Here is a 27736-nt window from a genome sequence, read left to right on the forward strand (position 1 = left end):
GGAGATTAGAGTTCTGAACAAGCCATCTCTGTAACTTCAGTGTCTTTGTCTGACATCTGGGATACAAAATGCCACCAAGCAGGCTGATTATAGGAGGATTGATAATGTTTATAAAAGCACCAGAGACATGCTAATGAATAACAGACCAGTGTAAAAGTTGGTAAAACTGGGTTCTTTTTCAAAAACAATACACCTGAGTTTTTCAGTTCTAGTAAACTACTTCATAGAACATTGGTCTGAGAGTGGTCGTGCAATCCAGCAACCCTGAAAGTGCCTTTGATGCCAGAGGTGAGAAGAAAGATGACAATGAAATGTGAAATGCCTCAGTAAAAGGTTTGAGGAAAGACCAAACACCATCAAACTATAGTCTGATATTGGGGACTTTTCACCACAATCTTTATATACACTTAATGAGATACTCCTTGATATCCAAATAACCCCATCATAATGTGGGGTTATTTGAATTAGTCAAAAATGCACTGAATGTGTCTAACATATTTTGAACATGTTAGCTTTGCAATATGACACATTGTAGAGAGACTCCTATTCACCTGGATAATCAAGGAGCTGACTGGGCTCACTGTGCTCCATCTCAAAAGAGAACTGAACCACATAGCAATAGCCAAAGAATGGATCCAAATTGAAATTCAAAGTATGTTCTCTATTGAATATGTATCACTTTTGCACATTATAAAGTAAAAAAATAAAACAGATCATTTTTTTAAAAATTGAGGATTATCTATATGTGTTACAAATAAGTTTTGTTTATATCTATTATTTATACACACAAATATATGGTTTACCAATGGGAATACTGCAGTTCAGAGAGCTTAAATTAATTATAGTTACCCTTAGGTATGGGGGCAGGGAATTGGTTCCATGACCCCAAAAGATATCAAAACTTGAGTATTGCTCAAGTTCCTTTTACATAATGGCTTAGTATTCGAACCTGCATACATTCTCCCATATACTTAAATCACCTCAAGATTACTTACTTATAACATCTAATATAATGTACTTGATATGTAAATGGTGTTATATTTTATTGTTTAATTATAATGACAAGAAAAAGAAGCTTATATATGTTACAGACAGGTACAATTTTTTAAAACACTTTTGATCTGTGGTTGATTGAATCCACGATACAGAACTTGTGGATATCGAAGATGTATTGTTCTCTGGGATTCATAAGAATGGTTCAAAATTTAAATCCTATTCTCTTTTTGTTATGCCACAGCGTTGCCAAATATCAGAGACACTCTACCATCAGTTTCTATAATGGTTGACAAATCTTACTGAAGATTTCACGCAAGACCACAGCATGAATTACAATGGTTTGCTTTTGGCTTTGTTTTGGCTTTTTCCCAGTTCTGGGAATTGAACCCAGGGCCTTGTGCATGCTATGCAAGTGCTCTACTATTGAACTACATCCCAAGTCCTAGTATTTTATTTTATTTTATTTTATTTTAAACTCCACATCTCTGGTAAATTTAATTTTGACAATTTTGTCAGAAAAAATAAATGAAGAAAAACTAGTCTCTTCCATAAGCAAGGTTGATGTAATTGCATATTCATATATCAAAAATGTTATTGGATTTTACATGAGATTATGTACAATAGTTGACATGAAATTAATCTTACCCCAGAATATAAGAGTTAAAACTATAAAAAAAATAAGAAGAAAACAATTACATATTTATAAATCAGGTTTAGCTCTGGAGTCTTTTTTTTATTGGTTGTTCAAAACACTACAAAGCTCATGACATATCATCTTTCATATATTTGACTCAATTGGGTTATGAACTCCCATTTTTACCCCAAATACAAATTGCAGAATCACATCGGTTACACACTCACATTTTTACATAATGGCATATTAGTGACTGTTGTATTATGCTACCTTTCCTATCCCCTACTATCCCCACTCCCCTCCCCTCCCATCTTCCCTCTCTACCTCATCTGCTGTTGTTCAATTCTCTCCCTTGTTTCCCCCCCCCCTTTCCCCTCACAACCTCTTATATGTAATTTTGTGTAACATTGAGGGTCTCCTACCATTTCCATATGCTTTCCCTTCTCTCTCCCTTTCTCTCCCCCCACTCATCTTTGTTTAATGTTAATCTTTTCCTCATGCTCTTCCTCCCTGTTCTGTTCTTAGTTGCTCTCTTTATATCAAAGAAGACATTTGGCATTTGTTTTTTAAGGATTGGCTAGCTTCACTTAGCATGATCTGCTCTAATGCCATCCATTTCCCTGCAAATTCTATGATTTTGTCATTTTTTAGTGCTGCGTAATACTCCATTGTGTATAAATGCCACATTTTTTTTATCCATTCATCTATTGAAGGGCATCTAGGTTGGTTCCACAGTCTAGCTATTGTGAATTGTGCTGCTATGATCATTGATGTGGCAGTATCCCTATAGTACACTCTTTTAAGATCCTCAGGGAATAGTCCGAGAAGGGCGATAGGTGGGTCAAATGGTGGATCCATTCCCAGCTTTCCCAGGAATCTCCATACTGCTTTCCAAATTGGCCTCATCAATTTGCAGTCCTACCAGCAGTGTACAAGTGTACCCTTTTCCCCACATCCTCGCCAGCACTTGTTGTTGTTTGACTTCATAATGGCTGCCAATCTTACTGGAGTGAGATGGTATCTTAGGGTGATTTTGATTTGCATTTCTCTGACTGCTAGAGATGGTGAGCATTTTTTCATGTACTTGTTGATTGATTGTATGTCCTCCTCTGTGAAGTGTCTGTTCAGGTCCTTGGCCCATTTGTTGATTGGGTTATTTGTTATCTTATTGTTTAATTTTTTGAGTTCTTTGTATATTCTGGATATTAGGGCTCTATTTGAAGTTTGAGGGGTAAAAATTTGTTCCCAGGATGTAGGCTCTCTATTTACCTCTCTTATTGTTTCTCTTGCTGAGAAAAAAACTTTTTAGTTTGAGTAAGTCCCATTTGTTTATTCTTGTTATTAACTCTTGGGCTATAGGCGTCCTATTAAGGAATTTGGAGCCCGACCCCACAGTATGTAGATCGTAGCCAACTTTTTCTTCTATCAGACGCGGTATCTCTGATTTGATATCTAGCTCCTTGATCCATTTTGAGTTAACTTTTGTGCATAGTGAGAGAAAGGGATTCAGTTTCATTTTGTTGCATATGGATTTCCAATTTTCCCAGCACCATTTGTTGAAGATGCTATCCTTCCTCCATTGCATGCTTTTAGCCCCTTTATCAAATATAAGAAAGTTGTAATTTTGTGGATTGGTTTCTGTGTCCTCTATTCTGTACCATTGGTCCACCTGCCTGTTTTGGTACCAGTACCACGCTGTTTTTGTTACTATTGCTTTGTAGTACAGTTTGAACTCTGGTATCGCTATACCTCCAGATTCACACTTCCTGCTTAGAATTGCTTTTGCTATTCTGGGTGTTTTGTTTTTCCATATGAATTTCATGATTGCTTTATCTATTTCTACAAGAAATGCCGTTGGGATTTTGATTGGCATCGCATTAAACCTGTAGAGAACTTTGGGTAATATCGCCATTTTGATGATGTTAGTTCTGCCTATCCATGAACAGGGTACATTTTTCCATCTTCTAAGATCTTCTTCTATCTCTCTCTTTAGGGTTCTGTAGTTTTCATTGTATAAATCTTTCACCTCTTTTGTTAGGTTGATTCTCAAGTATCTTATTTTCTTTGAGGATATTGTGAATGGAGTGGTTTTCCTCATTTCCATTTCAGAAGTTTTGTTGCTGATATACAGGAATGCCTTTGATTTATGCGTGTTGATTTTATATCCTGCCACTTTGCTGAATTCATTTATTAACAATAGCAGTTTCTTTGTAGACCCTTTTGGGTCTGTTAAATATATTATCATGTCATCCGCAAATAGCGATAATTTAAGTTCTTTTCCTATTTTTATGCCTTTAATTTCTTTTGTCTGTCTAATTGCTCTGGCTAGTATTTCAAGAACTAAATTGAATAGAAGTGGTGATTGAGGGCATCCCTGTCTTGTTCCAGATTTTAGAGAGAATGCCTTCAGTTTTTCTCCATTTAGGATGATGCTAGCCTGAGGTTTAGCATATATAGCTTTTACAATGTTGAGGTAAGTTCCTGTTATCCCTAGTTTTTCTAGTGTTTTGAACATAAAGGGATGCTGTACTTTGTCGAGTGCTTTTTTTGCATCTATCGAGATGATCATATGGTTCTTGTCTTTAAGTCTATTGATGTGGTGAATAGCATTTATTGATTTCCATATATTGAACCAGCCTTGCATCCCAGGGATGAATCCTACTTGATCATGGTGCACAATTTTTTTGATAAGCTTTTGTATTCGATTCGCCAGGATTTTATTGAGAATTTTTGCATACAAGTTCATTAGAGATATTGGTCTGTAGTTTTCTTTCTTTGAAGTGTCTTTGTCTGGTTTCGGGATCAGGGTGATGTTGGCCTCATAGAATGAATTTGGAATAGCTCCTTCTTTTTCTATTTCTTGAAATAGCTTGAAAAGTATTGGTATTAATTCTTCTTTGAAGGTTTTGTAAAACTCCACTGTATACCCATCTGGTCCAGGGCTTTTTTTGGTTGATAGTCTTTTGATGGCTTCTTCTATTTCTTCCTTTGTTATTGGTCTGTTTAAATTGTGTGTGTCTTCCTGACTCAATCTGGGCAGATCGTATGGCTTAAGAAATTTATCGATATCTTCACTGTCTTCTATTTTATTGGAATATAGGGTTTCAAAATACTTTCTAATTATCTTCTGTATTTCTGTAGTGTCTGTTGTGATATTACCTTTTTCACCCCGTATGTTAGTAATTTGAGTTCTCTCTCTTCTTCTCTTCGTTAGCATGGCTAAGGGCCTGTGGATCTTATTTATTTTTTCAAAGAACCAACTTTTAGTTTTATCAATTTTTTCAATGGTTTTTTTTGTTTCAATTTCGTTGATTTCTGCTCTAATTTTAATTATTTCTTGTCTTCTACTACATTTGCTGTTGTTTTGCTCTTCCTTTTCTAGGTTTTTGAGGTGTAGTGTGAGTTCATTTATTTGTTGTTTTTTTCTTTTTTTGAGGAAAGAACTCCAAGAAATGAATTTCCCTCTTAAAACTGCTTTCATTGTGTCCCATAGATTCCAGTATGTTGTGTCTGTATTGTCATTTGTCTCTAAGAATTTTTTTTATCTCCTCCTTTATGTCTTCTGTAACCCATTGATCATTCAGTAACATATTGTTTATTTTCCATGTGATGTAGCATTTTTCCTTCCTTCTTTTATCATTGATTTCCAGTTTCATTCCATTATGATCAGATATTGTGCATGGTATTATCTCCATGCCTTTATATTTACTAAGAGTTGCCCTATGGCATAATATATGGTCTATCTTTGAGTAGGATCCATGTGCTGCTGAGAAGAATGTGTATCCACTTGATGATGGTTGATATATTCTATATATGTCGGTTAAGTCTAGGTTATTGATTGTGCTATTGAGTTCTATAGTTTCTTTATTCAGCTTTTGTCTAGAGGATCTGTCTAATGGCGAGAGCGGTGTGTTGAAGTCACCCATAGTTATTGTGTTGTAGTCTATTTGACTCTTGAACTTGAGGAGAGTTTGTTTTATGAAAGTTGCAGCTCCATTGTTTGGTGCATACCAATTGATAATTGTTATGTCTTGTTGGTGGATGGTTCCTTTTAACAATATATAGTGTCCTTCTTTATCCCTTTTGATTAACTTAAGTTTGAAGTTGATTTTATTCGATATGAATATGGCCACTCCTGCTTGCTTCCGAGGGCCATGTGAGTGGTATGATTCTTCCCAACCTTTTACCTTCAGCCTGTGTATGTCTTTTCCTATCATATGAGTCTCCTGAAGGCAGCATATTGTTGGATTTGTTTTTTTGATCCAGGTTACTAGCCTATGTCTCTTGATTGGTGAGTTTAGGCCATTAACATTTAAGGTTACAATTGAAATATGATTTGTACTTCCAGTCATGTTGATTTATTTATTTATTTTAGTTTGGCTAGTTTTTACTTTTTGGTTATTTTCCTCCCCCTTTACTGAGATACCTCCCGCTGTTAGTTTTGGGCACTATTTTTCAATTCCTCTTCTTGTAGTATTTTGCTCAAAATGCTTTGCAGTGCTGGTTTTCTGGCTGCGAATTCTTTTAGCTTTTGTTTATCGTGAAAGATTTTAATTTCATTGTCAAATCTGAAGCTTAATTTTGCTGGATACTGTATTCTTGGTTGGAATCCATTATTTTTCAGCGTTTGAAATACATTGTTCCAGGATCTTCTCGCTTTCAAAGTCTGTGATGAAAAATCAGTCGTTAACCTAATTGGTTTACCCCTGAATGTAATCTGCCTCCTTTCTCTCATAGCTTTTAATATTCTCTCCTTGTTCTGTATGTTGGCTATCTTCATAATTATATGTCTTGGAGTTGGTCTATTACAGTTTTGAATGTTTGGGGTCCTGTAGGCTTCCAGGATTTGGCAATCCATTACATCTTTCATCTCTGGGAAGTTTTCTAGAATTATTTCATTTAATATGCTGTCCATTCCTTTGGTTTGAATCTCTATGCCTTCTTCTATCCCGATGACTCTCAAATTTGGTTTTTTTATGACATCCCATATCTCTTGAATAGATTGCTCGTGGAATTTAAGCATCTTTTCTGTGTTGACTATATTCTTTTCAAGTTGATAAACTTTGTCTTCATTATCTGATGTTCTGACTTCTACTTGATCTAGTCTATTTGTAATATTCTCGTTTGAGTTTTTAATTTGGTTTATAGTTTCCTGCGTTTCTAGGATTACTGTTTGATTTTTTTTTTTTACAATCTCTATCTCCTGGTAAAGCTCGTTCTTTGCCATTTGAATTTGTTTGTTTAATTCATTTTCAAAATATACTTTTATTGCTTGGACTTGCTGTCTCATGTCTTCTCTAATATTCCTTTCCATCTGAGTTAGGTATGCCTTGAGTTCTTTCCCTATCCCTGTTTCTGATGCTTCTAGGTCCTCCTGTAGATTTAAGTTGTCCTGCATTGTTTGTACTCCTTTTTTCCCTTGTTTTTTAATGATGTTCACGTTACTTTCCAGCTCTATTTGATTGCTGTGTTTCTGCTCTCTTCTATAGATTTGTTTTGGTTTTGTATATCTCTGTTGTCTCTCCTTTGTGTTGGTAGACTATGCCTGCTAAAGTGGATTCCGCTGGGAAGGAATTCCGACGGCCGAGCTCCAGTGACGTCACCTCTCTGCTATGGTGGGCCCCAGTCTCCTTGCCGGGGTGTCCAAATGGGGGGGTGGTGGTGGGACTGGACTGTCTCTGGTTGGTTTCAGCTCCCGGTCGCCGGCGGGCGGGTGGTCTCCAGCCGCCCAGACGCGCGGGCAGCCGGCAGGCGATCGGTCGCCGGCAGGCGTGCGGTCTCCAGCCACCCAGTCACGCGGGCAGCGGGTGGACTGTCTCGGGCGGGCGTGCGGTCTCCAGCCACCCAGTCACGAGGGCCTGGCCTCTAGTCCCCTGGTTTCTCCTGCTAGTCCTGGTTTCTCCTGCTAGACCAGGTTTCCCCTGAGTGATGCCTCTCTGCAGTTCAAACTGTACTCTGGGACTGCCGTTTGTTGGGTGTGGAGGGTGGCTATTGGGAACCCTAGCACTCTATTGTTTTGATTTTTTCTACTTGCCCCTCCCCCAGCGCTGGCAAGACAGGTTTCGTTTTCGCCGCTGATGGGAGGGGGAGTTGAAGGTCAGGTGTCTCTAGTCTTCCCCGAGTCTTTATGCAGGCTCACTCTGATAATCCCTCCCCCGGAAAGCCTAGGAGAGATTTTATGTGAATTCCCCACTGTATGGGAGATGAGCTGAGTAACACACCTGTTTTATTGTTGCAATCTGTCGGAGAGTGGTGGTGGTTACTTCAGCTCTCCAAGATGGTGGCCGCTGGTTTCCTTGGTGGAGTTTCCATTGTGGGGGATAGAACTGTACCGCTTCCTTCCCCTCTGAAATCCCGAACTCAGCCCGGGGCTCAGTGAGGGCTCAGCAGGCAGGATTCCAGATTCCGCAGCAACATTTCTCCCTGCTTGCTGGTCGCTTCTCGGTAGCGCCCCGCCGTCTGTAGCCGCGGGGCGGGCCGCACGGATCAGTCAGCCTGGATCTCTGGTCGCACAGTTGGCTCGTGTTTGAGACTCAATTACCGGACCTCGGTGCTGGAAATCCTTCCTCTAGGTTTCGGTGCACCCCCATTTTGCTGTAAGTTCCTAACAAGATAGTTTTTTGTCGTTCTAACTCGTTATTCACCTGCGCAGTGGCACGGTACACAGGGTGTGATGCACTCTATTCGCGGCCATCTTAGTCCTAGTATTTTAAATGATAATAAATCTTTGTTTCTTTAAAACATCAGTCGTACCCATAAGACAACCTAGTTAAATTTCACATTTTCTAGCCTCCAGACATATTCCGCTGTTTTTTAAATGTAATGTGCTCTATTATAATTTTGAATTTTTATGTAATCTATTTATCTACTTCTTTGACTACTACATTAAACTATGAAGTGTCGCTCAAAACTCTCTTTGGCTTTCAAATATAGCTACGTAAAATATCTCATCAAAGAATTTAATAATGTCTACCTAACACTGGGGGTATAGCCCAGGAATAGAGTGTTTGTTTATCATGTGAAAAACCCTGGGTTCCATCCCCCTCACTGCAAAAAAATAACAATAATAATGATAATAATAGTGTCTACCTAAATTACCAGTAATAAAATCGAAAAATGAGTTTCTAAAGCATTTCAAGTACAATGCCAAGGGTTATGATATATAAAGATAAAAAGGCAAAGGATTTACCCATAAGGAGCTGAACATATTGTGGGATAGATAAGCTGTATACACAAATAATTATAAAGCAGAATAAAATAAATCTCCCAAAAATTAAACTTTAGAATCGTATTCTTTGGGGTAATCCTTCCAAGAGAGGGTGAATTTTAAATATTCAATGTAAAAACATACAATTTTACTTAAAAAATTTGGGATTATGCTATTCTACTTTATTTTGCTGTAAATTTCTTTTTTCTGTTTATTTTTTTAGGCCGTGAAATTATAAGTAGATCATGTAAATTGGGCATTAACTGTAATTCTCAGATTTGGGCACTAGATGGCCTCCAAGGTTGCAAAGTTTCTTCCTTTGATTAGTTTTACATTTTTAAGATTCTCTTAACATTTTGACACAAAGAAATGCCTTCTATTTTTATTATAAAATATTTATATATACAAAATGATAGTATTATGTGTAACTTATAAAATAACACAAAAATGCCTGTATATTCTTCATGTAACTTAATAGATTTTTGTTGAAATCTTTTAAACTACCATGTGCCCCTTCCAGCCTCATCATCCCATTTCCCCTTCCCTACCTCAGAGGTCAACCCTGTTAGACTTTGTGCTAATTCTTGTCTTTCTTTGCTATATAGTTTTACTACCTGTATATGAATATTTAAGCAAAATATTATATTACTTCCACAATATCTCCTTGAACTATGAAAGAAAATGCCAAACATATTAAATATGATGGGATTTACATAATGTCCCAAACCCAGAAGCACATAAACTTACTTTGTGCTAAATAGGGAATGGAAAAAATCCTATTAAAATGCAAATATGACTCTTCCTGAATTTTCTCATCTATAGTTTGTTGCAGAGAAATATCTTTATGTTATTCTTTAGGGTCTTCTGTATGATCAATGGTACTTAATCATGGCTGGTAAGCCATACTGAGAATGTTCTCACACCTTAGATAGAAGCAATATTTCAGGCAAGGATTAAGGCCACCTGACTTGACTGAGTGCTTCCATCCTTGGAATCACTGATTTTCCTACAGGAGAAAGTTTTTCAAATTTCTCTCATTAGTTGATTTTCTTTTTTGGTCACTGAATCATCTGACATGTCCAGCATTTTTTGGTGTTGGTAGGAATAGTACTAAAATTTTAAAAATAGTTTGTTTTTATTGTAGAATTGAATCTGATCATTATAGAAAAAAGATATATAATATAAATGACAATTACAATATAAACAAGCTTACACGATAAAATAACAATTGTTAACATTTTGACATCACTTGACATCTATCACATGCAATTTTTGCCTTGTTTTTGTATATTTATATTGCTATGATCATAACATTTTTGACACCTTATCACTGCAACATGATCAATAGGCAAACCTTTTCATGAATTCACCATAATTTCTATTTGTGCAAATTTACTAAAATTGACTAGTTCATTTAGGTTACACATGTAAATTGTCTTCATTTTTGGCTATGATAAATCATTCTTTCAGACACTTTCTACATAAATTTTTTGTACTTTGAAATTATATATGTAGGGAGACTCTTGAAGTAGATTCTGGAATCCAAATATACAAACAAGCTTATTGCTAAATCATTTTCTGGAGGTATTATATATATTAACAGTGGAATCACATTTAACACTCAATATTTATCCTCATTTTTAATATTAGCATGGATACTCATCAAACATCTTTTTATCTTCCCAATGTGTTCATGTTAAAAATAATTCAAGTATTTTTGAAGTGTTAAAAGTAAAATACCTTTTCTACTTACAATCCCAATATTAAATGTTTGATTTTTGTTGTTGTTGTTTTTTGTTTTTTGAAATCCCTACAAATGTCTGCAGCATATATTTACATGTGCATTATGTGTGTGTGCATTTTGGGGTGTTTATATGCGTGAGATTGAAATACACACTGGATACTTTTCATATATTTAAATCATCTTAATGGCTGCATGGTGTCCCACTACAAGACCGTATCAATTTTACATAGGCCAAATTCTGACTACAGTATTTTTTGTTGTAAACAATACAATACAGCAAAATTACTTCTTCATATATCTTTTCATTAAAAAATGCATGCATTCCTGTAGATCACATCCCTAAAAATGGAATTACTACATGAATTTTCTCATTAAAATTTAAAAATTTTCTAATTTGGTAGACATGCTTATTACTAAAAATCATTTAGAATTAGAAAACTCAAAACATTAATACAGTTTCCTGTGCAGTTCCTCTTGCTTTTTTTTTTTTTTTTTCTCTTTTCCTTTCTTTTCTTTACTGGGGATTAAACCCAGGGTTTGGTGCATGCTAGGCCAAGTATACTACTGCTGAGCTACAACCCTAGCCCTGCAGTTTCTCTTATAATTTGAGTCTAGTTGAAGAACTAAGATAATCCAAAATATCCACTGGGTTCAAGAAGAATTATTAAAACTCAGGATACTAAACAGTTTTTCCATTTCTTCAAGTAGTAAATATTGTTTACTGGATTTGAATAATGTTCAGGAATTTTTTTATTCATGGAAATTCACCCCCATTTTTCATCTATATGTTAAGCAGAAAAGTTGAGGTAAGGATTGTCTTGATTTTTAAATCTGGCTTTTTTCTCTTTATCTTTAATTCAAGAGCCGTAGTCTGTAAGAGCTCAATAAATCAGGTTTAAGAAAAGTTCAGTACCTTTTAGTGATTATTTTAGTTTCCTGTAGTTTCTGTGCTTTGCAATCAGCATTTCTCAGTACAAGGCACATAATACCTAAATGATGTGGTACAGGTCTATGCACAGTCAGGATCCAGAAGCATTTTGTTCTTGCTTTTTTCCTAGGAAAATGGAAAGATCACCTGAAAGTGCCCTTTCTTTTGTAATGGACTCTAAATACTGCAACCACGTGGGATCTTGCATAGAGACAGCTCACCTTGTTTTTCCAGAGAGGTTTGGCATAGGCAAGGCCCAGGCCCAGGTGACAGAGACAATTGAAGAGAGCCAGGGGTGAGGAGAGAGGGGCACTGGCCTTCTAATCGCAAATCAGAGCATGAAGTCGCCATTCCTTCATTTTTTCGAACTAGGCAGTGGCCTCCACTGTATCTTCCTCCACTAAGATGTCATCCTTTATCTCAGAACATCACTCCATTTCCTATTTAGTGTGCTTTCTGTAAGGAATCATTTGAAAAGAGAGGAGTTGACCAAAATGGATTCCCAACAAGCCCGTGGCTAAGGTCTAAGAGGCAAAATGAAAGGCTTCCCTGCCAGTCACTGGGCTGTATTGCAGTGTTAAAAAAAGAAACACACCACAACCCAGATTAAAGAATAACTATGAATAGTTCCTTGCCTTAGCCTGACACTTCTGCCTTTTCAGAGTACTTTCACATCTACTCTCATTTGTTTTTCAAAATAGTATGATGAGACCAGAGTTTCAGGAACCAATTCAATCCCCATTTTGCAGATGAGGAGGCTGAGGTCAGAGCAAATAATATAAAGAGCCCCAAGTCACTCATTTCATAAGCAGTAAAGAGAAGTCCAGAAAACAGGCCTTCTAATCCCCAGGGCAAACACTTGCTCTTAACCTACATCAAGCAAGCCTTTTGCCTCTGGCAAGGAACTGGCTTCTTAACTAAAACATAAAAGCTTTGTGCTATATTATTTCTACATCCCCTTCTAAATGTGAGATGTGAAGAGTCTAAGACCCCAGGGGAAAAATATAACCACTAGATGATAATAATAACAATTAAATTGTAACTTCTGAACTATAACCTGGGGCCATAATGTCTCAGGACATTCAGAGAAACACAGTCTCATGAGCAAAAGTCATCAAAGTGATTCTAATTTTATTTACATTTCTCATTGATCAAAACATCAGACAAATCACAACTCACAATAGACCTCCTGTCTTTTCTTCTCCAGCTGCACAACTCTCAGTGTTCTCTGTAGCCTCCTCCTCCTTTCAGTCCTCTGGACCCCTGGACCCTTTCTCTTTCTCCCTTCACCTCTCATCTTTATGGCCCTGCTTCATTCCCTCCACATTTGCAGCTCCTTTTGCATTGAATCTGCACCACTGTGGACTGGGCACTATGCCTGAACCTTACCTGCATCACATTGACCCCAGAACACCTTCACAGGAAGTATAGTTACTAAAACTATTGGTGGTTTAAAGATGAAGATAGCTCAGAAAACTTCAGAAAGTTCAGTCAGCTAGTCAAGGGTAGCCCTGAAGTTAAATGGGTCTGTCTCATGCATCCCCCTCATACTTTGCATCTATGACCTGCTTGGGTTCTTTAAACCTCTAGATGTGTACTTAAAAAAAAGTACTTATGAGGATTGGAAATGTATCTCAGCAGTAGAATACTTGGCTAGCATGCACAAGGTCCTGGGTTCAATCTCCAGCACTGTAAGAAAAACAAGTTATAAAATGTACACATGAACTTGTGGAAGCTATCAGGGGCCATGTCTGCTTGACTTCTACCTGGAACTGTGCCTGATAGAGAATAGTTTCAAATAAGAGGTTGTCACATATTCTTGCATTTACACCCACAGGCTGAATAAAGCAGTCTATTTTGACCTAACAAAGCTTTCCTTGGCTAGGCTGGGAGAATGCCAAAAGTCCTTCCCATGTAGTCCAATTGCATCATTTCTAAAGCCCAGGTATTTTGGGTTAGGATCCATTCTGCCACTTGCCAGTTTGGTTACTTAGACTTTCTTTGTCTCAGACTTTCATGTAAAAAAAAATGTGCTAATAATAAGACCTATGATACAGGTTTATTGTGAGAATTAAATAATCAATTTATATAAAACATTTTAAAAGAGAATTTAGTACACAATGATTATTAGTTATGTCTCTAATACATAGAAGTTATGTGCATGCTTAAATTTTTATCCACTTGTGCAATACCTGTATTTTATATATAACATGATTTATCACATTTTCTTTATTTTCTATATAGTTTTTAATTTTAAAGCATTTGTGCTCCCTTTTTTCCAATTTACTAAACTTCCTTGTTTTCTGAAATTATTTAATTTCTCTTTTATTGTATGTTGTTGAGAGAAACAAATTAGCTGTAAGCTTAAGAAGCAAAATATTCATATTTATCCATATAGGAACAAAATCTGATTTATGAGAGAATAAGGGTACAAAAGAAGGAGTTCCAAGGACAAGGAGCTATGGAGCAAAGACAAAAAGAAGACTTCACATTTTTTAATGGGCTTCTACTTTTCTCTGTTGTCCTCAATGGAGAGATGAGGTTCTTCCAACATAATAAATTCAGAATCCACTTTACAGCCTGTACATTTCAGTATCATGAAACTTTGTTTGCTCCTGCTGAAAACTATAGCCTGGCAGTGGTGTCCCCAAAGAATACACTTTTCTTGATGTTAGGTCAATATGTTGCAAAAATTGATGGCAAAAATTCCCCCTGTGATGTCCTTGCATGCAAGGGTTAAGTGGAATAAAATTTAGTAGCAGCATGAGTGAGAACTTTCATTTTCAAATATTTGGCAGTTTATTATGCAACTACATTCATTCTCCAGTATAATCAGTCTACTGTTTCATGGTTATGTTGTTGTTAGATATGATGTCCTATCATATGATAGCATTTATATAATGTATGTTACCATTTAGCATCAATAACTTGCATGCCACTCAGGCACATGCAACTCTTTGTTTTATGTCAAGCCCTTCATGCTACTGACAAATTGAGTCCATCTCTCTGACTTCTTGTCTGCTCTGCTGGAAGGCTCTGATGTTGGAGGTATTTTACTTGCAGGTGTTTCAGAGAGAGTGGAAAAAACCTGTCATACAGATGGAGGGGATTTCCTTTGTAACATGCATGGAAGCTTTAATAAATGTTTGGGGGAAGAGGCACACACATGAATAATTTTCCCTCATTTTGGTTACCTCTCTAACTTATAGCTACATTTCTTCAAGAAAATTCCAAGAAATCCTAAAGGGTATTTCCTAGAATTTGGCAATTTTCATTCATTTATCCCCTCAAGAAACCTTACAACTCTGCTCTGAAACAGGTTCTTAAACTCCCCACTCTGAAATCATTGGGGAATTATTAAAAGTCCCAATGCCCAGGCCATTCCCTTACTAATTTATTCAGAGTGTTCGAGGTGAGAGCCAGTCACTGGTATCTTTTAAAGGTGCCTGTGAGATTACAGTGGGTAGCACCATTTGGAAACCTCTTTTATCTTTGCATCTTTGCAGTTGAGTGTAATGGATAAACTTTGTATTCTCTGCATACCAGGTGTCTATTTTGTGAATTCTTTATTTCTTTAAAGGCTTTTATTTCAACCACAATTAGTTGAGCGCCTACTAAGCACTTAGGATATGCTAACTGCTTTCCTTTTAATTCCCTTAGTGCCCACAGGGCCCCTAGGAGAGTAGTGTTGATGTCTCTGTGCTGCAGTTGTCTGAGCTGAGGCCCAGACACTTTTCTCCACTGGGGTAACATTAGGTTTGGATGGGAAGCCTCCCTCTCAATATGGGGCCTCCCCTGCTCTTTAGCTGCCTCATGTTCTAAGCCTCATAAAATCTATTGTTTGTGCCATTTATCCTGGTGTTGCTCTTGATATAATTTCCCTTCACTTTGTTAGTGTCAAGGTGTCTCTGATTTCATTGGCTGCAAGACAATAAGCCATCACCAAAATAGTCATAGAATTACACACTTGGAAGAGAAATATGAAGCTTATTAGTGCAATTCCATGCCTGATGAATAATGAATTATTTTCCCCTAATATTCGGACGCTCGTGCATAACAAACACGAGAAGAACACCAAGAAATTATAGTATGAATCACAGCATTTTTTCCACTCTATTCTCATCCAGGTTCTTTAGATTGGTATTATAACCCCATGTCATGGCTAAGGCAATAAGCCTCCAATGAATTTCACCCAAAGTCAGGATCCAAGGGCTGATGAGGGGAGTCTTGTGTCTGATAGAATTCCATAAACATGGACCTCTTGATCTGCAAGAAGTGTGCCTCCTAACCCTTGAGCACACACATTTCACTAACTTAACTCTTTTGTCTGCCTCATCACCTGTTTTGTGTTAGTCAGCTCTTTATCACTGTGACAAAATACTTGTGATAATCAACTTATAAGGGGGCAAGGTTTAGTTTAGTCTGCAGTTTCAGAGGTTTCAGTCCATAGTTGCTTTGGGCTATAGTGGCATGGTACATTATAGTGAGGATCACAGGACAAAGGACATCTGTTCACATCATGATGGCCAGAAAACAGAGGGAAAGAGAAGGAGAGATCAGGATCCCAATATCTCTTTTAAGGGAATGCCCCCAATATTCTAACTTTCTCCTTTGAGACCCTGCCTCCTGAAGGTTCCACTGCCTCCCCATTAGTGCCACAAACTGGTGACCAATCCTTTTAGCCCATGGAGGACATTTGCGATCCAAGCCACACAAAGAGTAACCTTCCTTAAGTTCTATTTTTTGAAAATTACTCCAAAGATAAATAGTTCCCAGAGAAAAGTTTTATTTGGCTTATTGGATGGGTGGAAAGGACAACCACTCCTCCACTTTCAGCAGAAGTTTGGTAGTTGCTACTGCATTTAATTTTTGTCTGAGTGTCATTTTTGAATAAGGAACCCACCTCAGGGAAGTCATGCTCTCAAAGACTCAGGGAAAGGAAATACAAACCACTGAGTTGAGCAGAAGCTGCAAACCCAAAGCACATTCTTGATGGTGGCCTTTCTGTTTCTCTCTGTGAAGCCAGCACAGTGAACAGAGTCCTTAGCACTGATAGAATTCCATAAACATGGACCTCTTGATCTGCAAATAGTGTGTCTATGCCCCTTGATACACAATATAAGTTGTATTTTCTGTTGCTCTCTCTCTCTTTTTTTTTTTTTAGTTATAGATGGACAGAATATCTTTATTTTATTTATCATTTTGTGGTGCTGAGGATCAAATGCAGTGCTTCACAAGTGGTAGACAAGCACTCTACCACTGATGCACAACCCCAACCCTGTTTTGCTCTTTTCATTAAGGTGACATCATAAGCAGTACCCATGGCTAGCCTTACTCAAGGTCTCAGCCAGTAATTCTGCTTTTCCCATCTCTTAGGAAAGAATCTGTGTAACCACTTTGAATGTTATCATGGCAAGCATATTATTTATTTTTCATATTTCTCTGAACTACTGATTTAAGTTGTTCTTACGGAAGCTTGTTTGCCTTTTCTAGAGTTTATTTATATATCATTACAGAACCTTTCTCTGTATTCATGTGTTTTCCTTTTTTCTTCCTTTTCTCTTTCTTTCTCCTTTCTCCCCTGGTAGGGAGAAGGATAGGAAAACAGAACAGTAGATGAAATTGAAATAAATAAACCAATGTGGAATTTATGTGCTGGTTTATGTTTCTTTTCAATGTGCAATTTTAGGAAATCATCTGAAATTAGTGATATATGGCATTAGTGCTGATAAGAAAGATATTTGTTAAATAATATCATAGATGTAAATGTGTGTGTTTATTAATATCAGAGTTGCATTTAGAGTGATGTGTGGAATATGGGTCTGTAGTTTTGTCAAGAATAGCGTCTTCCTTCGTTATGAAATGGAGCTCAGCAGTGAGTCATGTATGTAAAAGATATGTAAATTTAAAATAATAGCAAAACATGCACTTGAAATAAGTTTTTTTTTTCAAACTCAGAGCACAGCTGTTATCTAAATATCTATGTGTCAGCATACCCTGTGCCTGAGACTTCAGTCTTCTCTGGAAAGCACACATTCCAGATCTCATACAAAGAAAAAAAAAAAAAGACTGTATCGTTCTTTATATTTTTCATATTTGTGTTCTAGTTACCATGACTATTTCATAAATCATTATTTTAATTTCCTCTCATCCCCCTCTTTTAACTCTTCACTTTAGTGCTCCAAATATCCCAGGATATACTGGCAAGGTTCATTTCACAGCCACCCACCCAGCAAATTCTAATATTTCATCAACAACCCCATCACCAGATTCAGAACTGCAAGGGTAAGTGTGAATCCTATTACTCAATTTGCCCAGATACATTAGAAGGAGAAATCCTAATTGTGGTTACTTCATTAAAGAATAATTAAACACTAAGAGTAAATTTACACTGTTTTAAAAAATGGGCCGTCAATTTTAAAAAAGAGAGGAGTTAATTTTCTTACAAAGTTACAGTTTATCAGGGCTTCTTGAATGTTTTCTTTTTGAATTTTACTCAAAATTACATTGAAAAGCAACTGCAGATTAATGTTCATATTCTGTTGCAAAAAAAAATATCTTAAGACACTTAAGGGACATCCAGGGGACAGGGGACAGTGACTTTTCCTCTTAGACTCACAGTTTTACACATACATCATTCTTTTCCAATTATCACAAGACACATGGTACCTGGATACGTGGAACATACATGAAACACATAGTTACTTCTTGTGAATAACCATCTTCTTTTTTTTAAGACAAAATTCTTTTGAAAATCACATATATTTCAAACCTCATTTTTGCAAATTGAAAACAAGACAATCTACAGAAGGTAATGGCTGATTATTTTGTTGGAAGCTACTCGTAGAAGCAACACATTATTTCTCATTAGAACTCAAATTTGAAAGCATTTGATGGAAGTCCTGGCCTTGCAAAAAAGATGACACAGTTTTGAAAATGCAAATGCTCTGAACCCAGAGGCTGGCCCAGTGCTAATGAAGAAGCTGTGGTGGTAGGACAGTAGGGTAGGATGGGCAGAGGGTAGCAACATTCTCCCCTAAACAGGTAACATTTCTCCTAGATCATTCATTTATCACCCATTTATTGAGCACCCACTCTGGATCAGGCACTGTTCAAGGCACTTGAAAACACAGGTTAAACAGAAAAGATCCTGTTCCTCGGGAGCTTTTGTTTGGGGGTGAAAGGAAGTAAAGAAGCACACAAGTAACCAAAGAAACAAAATGATTTTGGATAATGACATATGCTGTGAAAACAGCAGGCCACAGTCACTGAATGCCTGGGAAGGGCTTGTTGAGCTTAGTAGCTGGAGAATGTTTTCTGAAGAGATGACCTTCAGACGGAGCTCCTGCCTCAAAGAAGTTGGATTTTCTCTAAAGCAGCAGCTGGAATGGAAGCAGCTGTCATGAACAACTTCTTGGGCCATGTTTCCCAGTTTATCTAGCTGTTCATTCTTATACATTTGTCCATTTTTTGGTCAGTTCATAGTTCTTTGATTAAGTAAACAGATATTGACTGTATTCCAGCAAATTCACAGGAACTAAATCTGTTTGCAAGTAGCTCAGGATTTCCTGGTAGATAAAAAACTAATGACTATAGCAGAGAATGATGACCAGCATCAAATACTATAATAACTTGCTAACTGAGTGCTTCCTAGATACCAGGCACTGCCCTCTGGGTGTCATGGGCACTAACTCATTTCACCACCCAGGCATCCTGCGAGGAAGGGGCTGTTACCATTTCTATTTTATACATAAGGAAACTGAGGCAACACAAGCCACAAGGGAGATTGGAAGTGCTGAAGAAGACCTCACAGAGGAGGTGGATCATGGCTGACTCTTGGAGGATTGTGATTTGGTCTTACAAATATTTAGGGCAGGGGCTGCAAGTGGGAGAGCTTGGCATGTTGTAGGGAACCCACAGCAAGCCACCCCTACAGGAGGCAGGAAAGGAATCAGAGGAGGGTTTCCCCCTCCGTGTACCATTGTATATAGACGGTCCTGTACACCCCATGGAACCTTATGTATTAAGGACAAGGAAAGGAAAGGTGCCTGCTGGCCGAGGGCTTCCTCAACACAACTCAAGTTTTGGTTGACATTTATGCAGAATTTCTAGCCACCTGATGCACATTTTAAAAAGTAGGCCATTGACTTTCTAGGCAAATATTGTGCATTCAACTTTCTTTCAATATATTTTCCATTCTCCATAACTACTTATATGATTTTTTAAAATAAATTTCATTATGTATATCTAAGACATAATTTTTAGGACACTTATAACCAAATGGTTACATAGTACAACAAATTAATATATATATATATATATATATATATATATATATATATATATATATATATATATTATCTCACACAGTTACCCATTCCTTTCTTCCCCCATGGAAGAGGAACTAAAATCTACTCATGTAGCAAATGTTCAATATCCCTAGCAATCAGGGAAATGCAAATCAAAGCTACACTGAGATTTAATCTCATGTCAGTTACAATGGCAATCATCAAGAATCCAAATAATAACACTGGTGAGGAAATGGGGGAAAGTACACTCCTATATTGTTGATGAAACTGCAAATTTAGTACAGTCATTTTGGAAAGCTGTATGAAGATTCCACCAAAAACTAGGAACAAAACTACCTGTGACCCAGCTATCCCATTACTTGGTATTTATCCTAAAGAACTAAAATAAGCATAATATAGTAATACAAGCATATCAATGTTTACAACAGTGCAAATTATAATAGCCAAGATATGGCAACATCCCATGTGCCTGTCAAGAGATGAATGGATAAAGAAAATGTAGTATAGATACACAGTGGAGTTTTACTCAGCCATAAAAAATAAGGAATATGTGCCATTTGCTTGTAAATAAATGGATGCAACTAAAGAACATCATGCTAATTGAAATAAGCCAGACTCAGAATGTCAAGGGTCAAATGTTTTCTCTCGCATCTGGAAGCTAGAGCAAAATAAGGGCGAAAAGGTGTGTGTGTGTGTGTGTGTGTGGTGGGAAGGATTCCATGAAAATAAAAGGGAGATCAGTGGAGTAGAGGAAGGGGATTGAGGGGAAGGAAGTAGGGACAGGAAAAAAAAAAGGAATGATGGAATGAAATTGACCAAAATTTGCTTTGTACACATATGAATATACCACAGTAAATTTCCCCTTTATGTGTATCTCTAAAGCACTAATTTTAAAAAAATAACTAGACACAAGGAAGACCAGTGGAGTAGAGGAAAGGGGACCAAGTGGAAAGAGATGGGGAGGGAAAGAGGAAATCCTAGGGACTGAAGTAGAGTAAATTATATTCCATACATGTATAATTATGTCAAAATGAACCCCAGTATTATGTATAACTATGATGCACTAATGAAAACATTAAAAATAATTATGTAAAAGAATTCTGAATAGAGTACACTATTTTTACTGCTACTGTCCTCATGTTGTACCTTAGATTTCTAGACTTGTTCATCCTACATGTCTGCTACTTTTTATCCTTTGACCTATGGCTCCCCATTTCCTCCCCACAGCCTCCCCTTCATAACCACTACTCCGTTCTCTTTCTATATTTGACTTTGACTTTTTAAAAATATTTGACATATAAGTGAGACAGTCTTTCCATGTCTGACTTATGTCACTTAGCATAATGTCCTTTAGGTTCTCCCAGGTTGTAGTAAATGTCAGGATCTCCTACTTTTTAAAGTCTCAATAATATTCTATTAGCTATATCTATGTCTGTGTATCTAGTCTATCTTACTTTTGTTTTTTGTACCAGGAATTGAACCCAGGGGCACTTAACTACTGAGCCACATCCCAGACACACACACACACACACGCACACATACATATATATATATATATATTTTTTTTTTTTTTTTTGAGATGGGGTCTCAGTAGTTGCTTAGGGCCTCATGAAGTTGCTGGGGCTTTGAACTTGCAATCCTCCTGCCTCAGCTACCTGAACCTCTGGGATAACACGAGTGTGCTGCCATGCTCAGCTATCTTACATTTTCTTTATTCATCAATGGATACCTAAATATATTCCATATGTTGGCTAGTATGAATAATGTTGCCTTGAATTTGGGGTGGAGCTGTCTTTAGGAGGTAGTGACTTCACCTCTTTTGGATAGATACTGTACCCCCAATAGGAATTTCTGGATCATATTGTAGTTCTATTTATAATTTTTTGAGGAACCTCCATCTATTTTCCTCATGGTTTCACCAATGTACACTCTCACCACCAATATGCAAAGCTTCCCTTTTCTCCCCACACTCACCAACACTTGTTATCTTTTGTCTTTTTGATAATAGCTTTCCTATTTATCTTGTGATGAAGTAAATTTCCTATTTATGATTGTGAGGTGATATCTCATATGGTTTTGATTTCCATTTCTGTGATGATTAGTGATATTGAACATTTTTTCACATGCTTATTGGCCATTGTTATATCTTCTTTGATAAAATGCCTCTTCTGGTCCTTTGCCCATGTTTTAACTAGACTATGTGGTTTTTGTTTGTTTGTTTATTGCTATTGATTTTATGAATTCTTTAAAAATTTTGGCTCTTAACTCCTTATTATACATATAGTTTGAAAATATTTTTTTGTCCATCCATAGGTGACCCTTTTATTTTGTTAATTGTTTCCTTTGCTCTAATCATGCTGTTCAGTTTATTGTAGTTCCATTTACTTGTCTTTAATTTTGTATCCTGAGCTTTTGTGTGATATCTAAACAATCATATCCATGGTCAGTGTCCAAACACATTTTGAAATGTTACAAAGCAAATTTCAAAGGCAGAGTGATAAACATTTAGACAGTTAACACGTTTCACTACATGTAAGGACATTAAGAAACAATGTCAAAGTTAAATATGTTCTTATATCTACCATTTAGATTTGTCCCCCACAAAGAACTCAGATAAAAACCCTGTGGCTGGATGGTTCACCATTGAGGGAGCCAAATCAAAGCCATTCAGACAAAGCAAGTGCTTTACATTTGTAATCCCTCATCTTTTCCTATATAATCTATTTTCTCACCTCAAATATCTGAGATTTCCATCCCAACATCCTATTGCTCTAACAAATTTCCATAATCACATAAGTCAATTATCCAATGTGTGGAAAAAATATCATTTTATCTTTAAGATAAATATCTACCTTTAAGTGGAAAACTATTCCCTACTATTATAATTAGAGAGAAGAACTTGAGTCTTTCATGGGGATGCTAGGTCTAGTTTCAGGTTCATGAATACTCCCTAGTGGGGGTTCCCATAACCCTCCCCCCATCCACACATACTGCATACACAGCTGTCATCTACTGCCCTGGAGTGAGAGCCCAGAACCCTCTGAAGTGGTTTCTCTAGTGTTCTCATTCCAGATAAGATTCTGGAGAAAATGACATCAGCTAGTGTCACCCCTGACTAGGTGATAGCTTGTATTGGATCTACACTACCCCAATCTACAACCTCCTTATTCACCCTTCACAATAACTCCCTGGGGCACAAGGAAGTATAGTGGGGAAGGGATAAGGAGAGTTTAAATTTAAAATATCCCTATATGGACCTGCCATCTGCATTTAGGTTTGCTCTTGTGATTAGAAAATTGGTCCCTTGAGACTATCCACCAAAAAGAGTCACCTCTGAGTTTTTGTAACACTATATTTAATTTTTTAAAAATTTCCAGAGAGTGTGAGCCCAGGTGTCTCTCTGCAGAGTATCATGGGAACATAGTGAGGTAACTTCCTTCTGTTTATGTCTTACTTGAGCTGATGCATTTTTTCCTATTATTTCTACACATGGGCATCCCCTGGGAATTCCTGAATCTTAGCCTTTGTTGTATGCTTACTTTTTCTCTATAATCTGGTTTTCTTTTAAGAGACTACTAGACTAATCCTTGTGGTGCTATCTTCAAACTGTTTAGTCTACCTAAGCTTCTAGTCCCTTCCCCACACCCCTGTCAAGAGACCTGGGCTGTCCAAGGTGACCCCTCATTTCCCCTGCCATTCATCTGAATATGAATCTCTGAAATAGAGATTTTTTTTGTCTTTTTAAAAAAATTTATACATGACAGCGGAATGCATTACATTTTTTTATTACACATATAGAGCACATTTTTCATATCTCTGGTTGTATACAAAGTATACTCACACCAATTTATGTCTTTATACATGTACTTTGGATAATAATGATCATCATATTGCACTATCATTTATAACCCCATGCCCCCTCCCTTCCCCTCCAACCCCTCTGCCCTATCTAGAGTTTGTCTATTCCTCCCATGTTCCCTCTCTCTATTCCACTATGAATTAGCCTCCTTATATCAAAGAAAGCATTTGGCATTTGATATTGGGGGGGTTGACTAACTTCACTTAGCATTATCTTCTCTAACTCCATCCATATATCTGCAAATGCCATGATTTTACTCTCTTTTATTGCTGAGTAATATTCCATCATTTATATATGCCACATTTTTTTAATCCATCCATCTATTGAAGGGCATCTAGGTTGGTTCTACAGTTTAGCTATTGTGAATTGTGCTGCTATAAACATTGATGTGGCTGTATCCCTGTAGTATGCTGTTTTTAAGTCCTTTGGGTATAGACCGAGGAAAGGGATAGCTGGGTCAAATGGTGGTTTCATTCCCAATTTTCCAAGAAATCTCCATACTGCTTTCCATATTGGCTGCACCAATTTGCAGTCCCACCAGCAATGTAGGAGTGTGCCTTTTTCCCCACATCCTCACCAACACTTTTTGTTGTTACCCCTCACACATCAGATAGAGCACTAATCTCTAGGGTATATAAAGAACTCAAAAAGCTAAGTACCAAAAAAAAAAAAAAAAACCCAATCAATAAATGGGCCAAGGACTTGAATCTCTATTTCATCAGTACTTTTCCCCTTCCCTCCCAAGAAGACAGGCTTTGACTCTTCTAAGCCACAACCTTTTGAGTTCTTGATACTGTTCATCCCTGCCTCTTCCCTGCTTTCCTCTTCATGGCTGGCTTCTCCACAGTAGACAGTTGCTTATGAAAATACCCAGTTGACAGTTGAGTCTTCCCACTGTGCCCCTCTGAGCTCCTCTTTTTCCTTTCACTTCTAAACTTCTTTAAGAAGCAAACAATCACTCCCCTGCTGCCTGCTTCTATTTCCTCCCAGTCTCCTCTCCTTCACTTCTAGTCATCTGGATACTAACATCACCAGTGAGGCCAAGTGCCCTGCCTGCCACATCATGGACTGATAGGGGAGAAGAGGAACTGTGGACACCTCTTCATGCAGAGGACATGGACAGTGCCTATATCATGGATCTCTGTGGATGATAAGACTACAGTGGTGGCTTGGAGTTTTGAAGTTGCTTATGCTTTTTTGAATGTCAATACAAAGGGGTCTCCATCCCAAACATTGCATGAGGTGTACAATCACTCAAGTGCCTTAGGATTTATACTGGGATGAGACACAGGATAAACACAAGAGATGCCTGAAAGAGATCTGAAGTGAGGAGATGAGGATGTACTAAAGGTGGGTAAGAAGGCATGTTGTAGATCTCCATATTCATGAGTAAGGGACTAGGGACCTAAGAGCTTCTCCCAACTCTTGTTTCCATCACATAGTTTTTTTTGTTTGTTTGTTTGTTTTTTTTTAATGTGTTCCCTCATACCAGAGTGGACCTTGAACCAATGCTGGCATTCTCACTTTAGCAGCCATAATGATAATTTAAAAAGCCATATATAATCATACATACATACACACATGTAAATGTGTGTGTATATATGTATATATGTGTGTATATATACAAATATAGAGCTCCAACTTTTCTAAAGGCTAACTTTTCTAATGATCTGACTTTTCTAAAAGCTCAACCTTCCCTTTGAGTTCTTGAATACTGTTCATCCCTCCCTCCTCCCAGCTTTCCCCTTGATGGCTGGCTTCTCCCCAGTAGATGTTGCTTATATTTGTATATATAACATATATGTGTATATATACAAATATATATACACATGTTTGTGTGTGTATATATATATATATACACCTCTATATATGTGTGTATGTGTGTGTGTGTATATATATATGTATATGTATATATATATATATATATATATATATATATATGTACACAAACACACACACACACACACAAACTTTTTAGTAATCACAGCATAAAAACAAAACCACTTTGGATTGAGTGGCACATGGGGGCAGGCAATTTCCCACACCAGATCTGTCACTTGCTGCACATGAGTGTCACATGTGATTGAAAGAGCAACACATTTGCAGAAGAATCACTACAGGCCATGGGCTTGGGCTTATTCACAATATTTGGCAGAATGCATGTTAGTGCTGGGACTGCCACCTCTGGTACAATAGGGAGTTCAGGAATGCCGTGACCAAAGGATAAAGCATCATGTGCATGGTACTTGACACCGTCACCTCCTCCATATGCTTTCTTTCATTCTCACAAGAGATGTGATAGGGCAAATTTGTTCCTACTGTTTAGACCAGCAAACTAAGACACAAAGAGGGGTGAGCAGATGGTTTTGTGAGCTCACAACCTCAACCCACCAGCCAGAAGAAGGAAAATGCAAACTCTTCACCTTGCTCCTCACCTTGGTGGCTACTGGAGTGTTCCACCCCAGTCTCTCATTGTCACCACCAGCCCTCCCCCAGGCCCAGCCCTCTTGCCTGCTTCACTTTGCCATCTTCATGAGCTGCCTCATGCTTCTTGATGTGGACTCCATAAGAATGCCAGTTCACCGAGGTGAACATATCTCTTTTGTCCCCTCAGTGCTCTGGCTCACCCCATAGAAGCTTTCTGCAGTAACTATTGTGTCACTCGGCTGCCTCTTGGCAGAATCACCCCCTTTGGAAGGACCTACAGTAATTCTCAGCACATAGATTTTCATGAAATGAAACTGAAGGCAGACAGAATTAATCATACACAGTCTCCTTTTCTTCAGTCCTCCCCTAGCCCCCACACCACCACCCCATTTATGTGTACCATGAGTTGGGAAAGATATGAAGGTTTTTTTAATATTCTTAGTTGTAAATGGACATAATAACTTCATTTTATTTATTTTTGTATATATACAAAAAGGATTGAACCCAATGCCTCTTGTGTGCTAGGCAAGTGCTCTACCACTGAGCCACAATCCTAGACCCTGAAGTTATCTGTCTTTATGTTGACTTTGTATGTTAATTTTTTTCTTTTTCTTCCTTTATTCTATCCTAGCGTCTTACGGAAAGAAATGAAAGTTGACCAATTCTGTCATCAGGCACCGCTTTCACGAATGGTCACAACTGTGAAACCTTACAACCCCTTCAACAGAATAGAAAAAAAACCGATAGACCTCTGAAAGAAGCCACACCCCGAGAGAGATTTCTAAGCCACTCATCCTGGAAAGGCATTGTGTATTACATGATGGGAAAATACAAGAGCCAGCCACGGTCTGAGTGTGTGTGAATGAGTTGTGGTGTAAAAGGCAGTGCAATCTTGCCCTGCCTCAGCCGGACATGAACCAATCCACAATGGCAGCTGAGACCCTGAAAAGCACCCCACCAGGTCTTGCTGCAGGAGACTCCTCTTCAGGCTGGGAATACTGGGTCTCTCTAGAGGTTTCCCATCCTGGTAATGTGACACAACCAGGATGGTTATATACAACTAAGAATATAACTGCACAGCCTAGATCATAAATTTGAGGATCAGGGATGAACTTGTCAAAAACCGACACATTATCAATGGGAAAGTTGGACCATGGAGAGAGATAGTCACATTCTTCCTTGTCACATGGGGGACATCACCACATGGGGACAACAACTATATGTAGAGGGGAAAAATACACTCTTGATTTACTCTGGTGTTTCTCAAATAGACACATCCTGGGTTCCATGAGGGCCCTTAGGCAGAAAGGATCACTCGTGCCGAGATTCAGGTTGGAATGGCCTCGACCAAAGAGAATGTAAGTGCACAATCAGTCCAGTTTTGTATGCAGGCTGTGGGGGTCCTTTTGGCCCTTCAGCATATTTATATGTGTGTGTACATATCTGTAGAACCCATTAAAGTTCACAAAATACTTTCATAAACCTTAGCTCATTAACCTTGCAACCCTATCATAAATTCTTATAGCAGGCATTTTACATATATGTTGCTATTTAAAATGTTTTTATTGGTGCATTATAGTTGTACATAATAGAGAGATTTATTAGGCTGCATTTGTACATGCACAAAACAAC

At 37.6% G+C, this 27736-nt stretch overlaps 1 protein-coding gene across 1 annotated transcript in view; it reads left to right on the plus strand.

The window, feature by feature from the left end:
* The window catches only part of Spmip7 (sperm microtubule inner protein 7), a 75172-nt gene extending 48313 nt beyond the window's left edge, over positions 1 to 26859 (plus strand). The window contains exons 9-10 of the mRNA XM_071609145.1: positions 17687 to 17794; positions 26736 to 26859. Coding sequence (XP_071465246.1) covers positions 17687 to 17794; positions 26736 to 26859 — 232 coding nt within the window. The remainder of the gene's footprint in view (positions 1 to 17686; positions 17795 to 26735) is intronic.
* Positions 26860 to 27736: the final 877 nt, after the last annotated feature.

Source organism: Marmota flaviventris, chromosome 1 (genome assembly GCF_047511675.1).
Source record: "Marmota flaviventris isolate mMarFla1 chromosome 1, mMarFla1.hap1, whole genome shotgun sequence".
Lineage (NCBI taxonomy): Eukaryota > Metazoa > Chordata > Mammalia > Rodentia > Sciuridae > Marmota > Marmota flaviventris.